General features: G+C 54.7%; 1 protein-coding gene across 1 annotated transcript in view; it reads right to left on the bottom strand.

The window, feature by feature from the left end:
• Positions 1-4,456, bottom strand: part of GPC2 (glypican 2) — a 5,867-nt gene extending 1,411 nt beyond the window's left edge. The window contains exons 1-7 of the mRNA XM_087715054.1: positions 4,300-4,456; positions 3,670-3,828; positions 2,805-3,115; positions 1,823-1,903; positions 1,196-1,361; positions 686-816; positions 6-30 (exon numbers count right to left, since the gene is read on the bottom strand). Coding sequence (XP_087571180.1) covers positions 6-30; positions 686-816; positions 1,196-1,361; positions 1,823-1,903; positions 2,805-3,115; positions 3,670-3,828; positions 4,300-4,456 — 1,030 coding nt within the window. The remainder of the gene's footprint in view (positions 1-5; positions 31-685; positions 817-1,195; positions 1,362-1,822; positions 1,904-2,804; positions 3,116-3,669; positions 3,829-4,299) is intronic.
• Positions 4,457-7,495: the final 3,039 nt, after the last annotated feature.

The raw sequence follows: 7,495 nt of genomic DNA, 5'->3' as shown, positions 1-7,495 counted from the left end.
CGGACGTGGGTTGCCACAGCTCTGGAACACCTGAAGGCAGAGCATGGATGACGACGGGTTTAAGTCCATGCCAATGAATCATAGAAGAAGCTGAGGTTTTGCTTCTAAGGAGGCACTCGGCCTCATGGGAGGAGGAAGGGAGGCTGGAGGAGGCAGCCACAGCAGGCCTTCTGTGAGTCCCCTCTAGATGGAGATCGTGAAAGGCGTCTAACCACAGTTAGCCCAGGGTGGCCAAAAGACACCGAGAGCCCGGAGGTGTCTGTGAGACCAGCTAATGCATTATAAGGCACCAGGCTCTGGTATTTTTAGCTCTCCCAAACAAAATGAAATTTTATGACTATCATTCTCATACTCTGGGGCTTCTTGTCCACCCACAAAGCATCTGAGGAAGCCCTTCCAAGTGTTTACTTAGGACACTGTAGGAAGAATGAATCTCTCTCTCTCTCTCTCTCTCTCTCTCTCTCTCTCTCTCCCCCCCCCCACCAAGAAGCAAAGTCTTATTGGGGCAAGATGAGGAGAAAAAAACAAATTAAAGGATTGGGAAGTTCGCACACTCTTTCCATCTTTTCTCCAAAATTGTCATTTCTGTCTCTAGCGGAGCCTGCATTTTAGGCTGCCAGCTATACAACAGGCAGAAATTCTGTTGGGAAAAAGAGACAGCCAATGTGGAAAACCTCACTCCTACCTTAGCCGATGTCTGTATATTGCGTTCCTGCAGGTACATTATGGCCTCTGAAATTTTCACCGCAATGGAATCAGCCGCCAACTCAAAATTGAAGGGTCCGGTGAGTTGTTCTGCCAGTTGGGTCAGTGCATCTTGAAAGAAGGGAAAAAAAGGTATGTTTGCCCTCGCCATCCACACACCGGGGAAACTTTAAGACTTGTGGACTTCAAGTCCCAGAATTCCCCAGCCAGGGGAATCCTGGGAAGTCCACAAGTCTTAAAGTTCCCAAGTTTGGACACCCCTGCTTTAAGGGGATCCCAGGCTGCCCCATGCACCCTTCCATCGAGGTTCTGCTAGGGAGAGATGGTGGCCTCAATGGACTGACTTTTCACGGTCCCAGGGAGGTGCAAGAGGAAAGGCCAACAGCAGTCCCGGAACCCTCCGACCTCCGTTCGGGAAACTCTCTGCCATTGGAAAGGAGCTTCCCTGCTCCCACCTCAAAGTTTGCTCCTCTCTGCCCTGCGTGCTCACCCAGGAAGCGCCCCCACTCGGCGTCCATCTCTGTGATGCTCGCCAGGCAGCCTTTCATGACGTTGAGGCAGAATCCGTGGCAAGGTTTGAGGGCTGGAAGTCCACGGCACAGGGGGCAGAAGGAGAGGCGCATGTGTGCCCGTAGACACTCTCCAGTGGGAGACAGCTGCGTAAGGGTGGAGGAAGGGAGAGTCAGGGTCAGGCCTGGAGAGAGGGCCAAAGGAGCTCATCTGGACAGGACGCCCCTCTCGTTGTTCTGCAGGCCATCCTGGCCCAGAACCAGGAGAAATGGGCTATCGCCAGAGGGCTGGGGGAGGACAGAGGGTCCGAAAGGCTCCTGTGGAACTGCGGCTGACATGGCCACAAGGGAAGACCATTAGAAGTGGCCAGGAAGGTGAGAAATGACAGGGAGGGCTGGGGGAGGGGCTAGGTCATCCTCCAGCTGCAAGGGAGGAGGGGACCCTCACCCAAGGGGTTGGTGGCACTGCTTGCACACAAGGCAGCCCCTGTGGAGAACCTGCGGAGAAGCCTGTCTTCCTTCTCTCCTGAGGCTCCAGGTGCTCTCTAGCATTAGCCCCACCTGCTGCCACCCTGAAAGTGTTGGTTCCTACCTGCGCAAGGACTCACCTTCACCGCCTGAGCAACGATGTCCCGCCCTGTGCCCAGGCCCTGAACAAGGACCCGAGCAGCAAGGAAAGCCCGCGATACCTGGGCGGGAACAGAAAGCGACACCAGGCCTCAGAGGAGCCCTGCTCACCCACAAGGGCCCTCAAACACGGGGCCAGAGCAAGGGGGCTTTGATCTAACGGGGGGAGAGGCTTCGGGGTGCAGTCACAAGGGGCAAACTCTTCAAGGGCGCTTAGACGTTGGTGAACTCTTATTGTCCTTTTTTCTTCAGAAACATGATCTAAAATGTGATCAGTTTTACACACAAGTCCTAAAAGCTAAAGAGAGAGACAGCGCTCATTCAACAAATTAATTCCCTTTATCTAGTTTGAGGATCTGTGGGAAACTGGGGACACTTTAGGTCGTATTTATGCAGAAGTATTAGCAATTCAAAAGGGTGCAGAAACTTTTAGCCACCACTGCAGCTGCACCCTAACGGCAGCATACATGAAGGTCTCGTTGCACGCCTGTGTGCCGGGGTGGGCAGGGGCAACATTTCAAGTTTGGGGGAGGGGGTGTCCTTATTTTTCACGGAGCCCTAGAGGTCCCTACGAAGGCAGGCCTCTCTGTTTCGTTGGCAAGGGACTTTTTGGACCCACCCTGGGGTGGGCATGGCTGTGGCAGAGGCTGGCTCGCCCAACGAGCAGGAGGCCGCTCACATCTCCCATGGTCATTCCCAATGCAGGCTACTCCAGCGCCTGAAGGAAGCCTTCACGCAGCTTAGCTTACGGACTGGGAGATGATGTGACAAGATAGAAGGTGGGGCTGAGGGGGCAGCAGGGCAAAGAGGGGAAGGGCTTCCCTCCTCCTCCTCCTCCCCCTTTTGGCTCTCTCTGACTGAGGCCTTCCTTGCCAGGCCACTGTGAGTGGGACAGTGCCCTTCCCACCCCGCCAACGCTTCTGCTCCAAGCCAAAGGGCTGTCCTGTCAGGAGCTGGGCTCACCTGCACCCGGAGCTGGTTGGGGCTGTCTCCAAAGGCACGGAGGCTTTCCACCTGGCGCCCCACACACTCCAGGTACCCTTCTGGGAAGCTATACTGGGGGTTAAGCAGAGGCAGCATCCGCTCCAGAAGCTGAGACCAGAAGTCACTCAGGGCCTCGTCTAGGCTGGGCCGAGACCCCTTCAGCTGATGTTGCAACTCCACAAATAGTCCCTGGAAGAGGCGGGCGTGCTGCAAATAAAGGCGCCCGTAGGAACGGGCAAACATGGCCTGCAGGGACCGCTCAGCTCCAGCAAGAAGCTCCTGGAAAAAGTCTGGAAGAAACACCAAGCAGAGCGAGATTAAGCGGAGCCCAAAGAAAGACCCCAACCGGCACCTTCTTCTTCCCCTCCTGCCTGGGAGAGGCTGCCAAACAGGCAATGCCAGCGGTGAAAGCTGCCCACTGAAATTCTGGGGGGGTGGGGTGTCAGGTGGGAAAGCGACCCGGGTGGCATCATGGCCTGTATGTGAGGAGAAGGGAAGGAAGGGCAACCGTCCTCTGTCTACAGAGCCCCTGAAGGCAGGACAAGAAGGAGGGGTGGAAAGAGAGATTCAAGAGAGACCCAACCTCAAGGGGAGGAGGCATCTCCTAACAGTGGGGAAGGCTTACCTGGGGAAATTCTGGGTGCTCCATCAGGGGAGGTTTCCAAGGAGAGACTCCCGAAGGGGCCAGGGTCTCCTGCTTGAGCAGGGGGTTCAAGCTCCCCTCCCGAGCCTACTATTCTAGGTCCCATTGGTGGGGCGGGGGGTGAGGAGGGGAGAGGGAAAAGGAGAGAGAGCAGCCAGCTGGGCAAAGGGGGCCCGAGAGAGGCTCCTTCCCCTCGCTCACCCTGAAAGCGCTGCTGGCGAGAGCTCAAGGTGCTGAGCAGGAAGGCGCCCGTCTCCCCCAAGAGCGCCCGGAGCTCCGTCTGCCCTTGCTCGCTCAGCCGTTCCTCCGTCTCGCTGGCGCAGCACGTGTAGTCCTGGGGACAGATGCGAAGGTGCTCTCCTGCGGGAATGGAAGGGGAGGCTCCAGGCGGATCGGTTCCCCCTCGGAGGAGGATCCGCCTCTGGGATGAAGCCAAGCGGGGGGGGGCGCAGGGGAAGCGCCTCGCCCTCCCTCAGTCTCCACCCTGGGCAAAAGTTTCCCCCACCAGCCCTTCCCCCTCCTCTTCCCCGGAGCCTTCAGTGGGGGCGGGGGGGTGATGGTGGGGGGGGCAAGTGGCCCAAAAGAGGAGAGCGGCGTCCCTCGCAGGACTTTCCTCTCGCCCGGATCCCGTCGGAGCGGAGCAGCGGGAAGGGCGGGGAACGGTCGGGAGGATTCCCCTTCGCCAAAGACCGGCCAGCCTGCCGTTCCTGGAGCGCGACAGGCGGAATCTCCGGGCGCTCCAATCGCCGCTGCTCGGCCACCCCCCACCCGAAGGACAGAAAACTTTGGCCGCGGCGCCTTCCGAGCAGCTCTCCGCCCGAGCGCCCTTACCCGAGATGAGGGTGGGCGGGACCGAGGCGAGAGAGAAGCCGCGGCTCGCCAGCGCCTGCCGGGTCTCCGCGCAGCTCCGCGTCCCGCGAGCTTCTCCGGCAGCGGCGGCACAAAGAAGCCCGCTCAGCGCCCAGAGGAGCGGTAGCGGCGGCCCCATCCCGCCAAGGGCGAGGCGCGAAGGGCGAGGCGGGAGGAGCCCTTCCTTCACGCCCAGCACCGCTCGCGCCCCTCGGCCAGGTCGGTCTCCGAGAAGGACCCAAAGAACGGAGCACTTTCCCCGCGCTGAGCGGAGCGGCTGCCAGACAATAGAAGCCCACCCGCCGTGAGGCTCGCCGGGCCCTAGCGCCTCCCGCCTGCTCTCCTGGCCGGGCGTCAGACAATGGGAGCGGAATGGGGAGCGGCCCCAACGGCCTCCGGGGCGCTGCTCCTGCCCCGCTCCTCGGCTGGCCCCTCCTCCCCGTTGCTCGGCCAGGGGGGCTCTGCAGGACCTGAGAGCAAAGAGGGGCAGGGCGGCTCTTCCCACTAGGCTTGCGATAGATACGCCTTCTGACTGCCACTTCCCATTTGATTCCCACCACCAGCCGTTTTTTTTCTTCCTCTTAGTTTGAGAAGGCAGCCTTTTTTCCTGACCACCCCCACTCTCTCTCCCTCTCTTCCTCCCTCTCTCTCCCTCCCTCCCTCCCTCTCTCTCTCCCCCTCTCTTCCTCCCTCCCTCCCTCCCTCTCTCCCCCCCTCCCTCCCTCTTGCTCCAAATTCTGTGAGTGGCCTAAGCAAGCCTGTTTCTGTATTTGCAGAAGAAAGAAAGAATGCACTGAAAAGCATGAAGAGAGAATTGGGGAGAGATACCAGAGTGAGGATACTGGGAGAGAGCATTTCTTGGTGGGGGGAAGACTGGATCATAAAAATAGACGTAGACGAGAAAAGGAAAAAAAGTGTAGGAAGTTAGCAACACCCCCCCCCCAGAAGAATGAAATATCCTAGAAAATATTGAAAGGGCAGAATATTATATTTATCTGGATAAGAAATGGAGAAACTTGTTTTTAGGGTTCCAGAAACAGACCCGCTCCTAATAGCCCCCACCTTTCTCAATGGGCTATTAGAGGCCCTGAGCTAGTTTACTCTGAATAACAAAGATAGGATTCGTTTTTCTACAGAAACTCACCACATGGCATCTGGGAACTCAACAAAACTTGGGACTCAAAACACAGCCTAGAGAGTTCCCCCCCCCCCCCCGCATGGCCCATGGGAGTCTGACAACTGACCAGAATACATTTCTTACACAGGAACAGGAAACAGAGAGGTGGGGCCGAACAGAGTATTAAAAAAACCAGCAAGCCCCTTCTTCACGCTCTTCTTTACCCAACATCTGGAAGCATCACCTTTTTTCCCAGGACCTCAAGCCATGTGGTCCTGTCCACCATTAAATCATCTTTCCAAGCAGCCTCCGTGTTTCCAGTGTCTTTTCCCCCACTTGGAGCTGAACCCAGAAGGACATTTCTCCCAACAAAAAAAAGTGAAATGTGCAGGAAGAGAAACTCAAGACCAACATTCACTGTGTTAATCTTGCTCAAGAATAAACTGAAAATGGACACAAGAAAAGAGAATGGGGATGCTGCTTGAATCAAGTGAAGTTAACTGTGTTCTAGCACCATAGATGTGTGTAGAATTACATTCATGGAAGGCTTGAAAAGGGATGTTTGAGGGAATAATGGAATAAAATGGGTAAAGGGAAAATGCATATAAGAATGATTGCTGCAGGAAGTGGGAAAAGGGGAAAGTAATCTGTATGATGCATTTAGAAAGAGAAAGTTGCAAAGGATGCAGTCAGAGCAGTGCATGTGTTAAGGTTTCAAGAGGTAGAGAAAATGCAGAACAATTTTGATGGAAAGTAAAAGTTGTTTTAAAAATGAAAGCGATATAATTTGAGGGTAAAGTCAAAGGGTGCGTCATTCCCCAATTCAAAAACTACAGGGGCAGCCATTTGCTAATTGTTTCTGGGAAGATGCTTAATAAGATACAAGATGGGAGGGGGGTTGGGAAGCCACATAAAGGCAGACAGCATGTAAATGTGGTTGTTTTTTTAATTATTGGTCATTCAAGAGTTTAGGACAGTGACAAAGCTCATAGAGAGAGGTATGGTGTATAATAAAGTAAAAAAGACAGTGGTGAAATTCAATTTTTTAAACTACTGGTTCTGTGGGCGTGGCTTGGTGGACGTGGTGTGGCGTGGTGGGCGTGGCAGGGGAAGGATACTGCAGAATCTCCATTCCTTCCCCACTCTGGAGCCAGCCAGAGGTGGCATTTGCCGTTTCTCTGAACTACTCAAAATTTCCACTATTGGTTCTCCAGAACCTGCTGGATTTAACTCCTGAAAAAAGGTCTGAAATTGTGGAATGATTTTCATGGATGGGGAGTGGAAGTTTGGTTGTGGAATACCGTCAGAGTGGCCCACGATGGAAGTGAAGCCTCTGGGAGAATAACACCGGGAGGTTTAGCAAACGGTTCTACCTGGAGCAGAGAAAATGTGGATGGCTGCTTAAGGGGCTTATGGACAAATAGACAAAGAACACTTGGGGTGTCCTTAGAGGTCTGTATATTGGTTGGAATGCAGAATCACTGAATGTCAGGGTTGGAAGGGACCTTGGAGATCATCTAGTCCAACTTCAGCCAATTGCAGGAATCCCTTAGGGTAGCATTCTTGGCAGACAGCCATCGCATCGCCACACTGTCAGTGAAAAAGACTCCCCCCCCCACCTTCTGGGGCTCTTCCTTCCTTCCACTGTTCTGTAACTGGGGACAGCCACCCTACACTTTCTTGTAACTTAAACTATTCTTTATGCTCCTGGCCAAGCCAGGCCTTCTTTTCCAAATGCTCTCCTGCTGACTGCCTCATGCCTGGGTCCGGCACTCAGCCTGGCCCTCAGCTCCAGATGGGCTCTCTGCACTTAGCCCAGCCTCCCTACTTTCCGAGGGCAGGAGCAGCATTGATCTCTCTGGAGCTTCTGCCCCAGGCTCTTCCTTGTGATTCATCAAAGATCCCCCAAGGGATCTTGGGGACTTAAGCTGAATGTAGATCCTGCAGGGAATTCATTGAAGACCAAGGGAGCTGTGTTTGACAGGAAAAATGGAGAAAATAATGACGCAGTAGATATAAATGGTGCATTAGATATAAAAACCTAGATCAAGTCAATGCATT

The sequence above is a fragment of the Thamnophis sirtalis genome, unplaced genomic scaffold, assembly GCF_051295495.1.
Source record: "Thamnophis sirtalis isolate CommonGarterSnake01/CBP01778 unplaced genomic scaffold, rThaSir2_p1.2 scaffold_4, whole genome shotgun sequence".
NCBI classification, from domain to species: Eukaryota; Metazoa; Chordata; class Lepidosauria; order Squamata; family Natricidae; genus Thamnophis; species Thamnophis sirtalis.
Note: the sequence above shows the minus strand (reverse complement) of the source record. Positions and strands in the feature narration are given on the sequence as shown.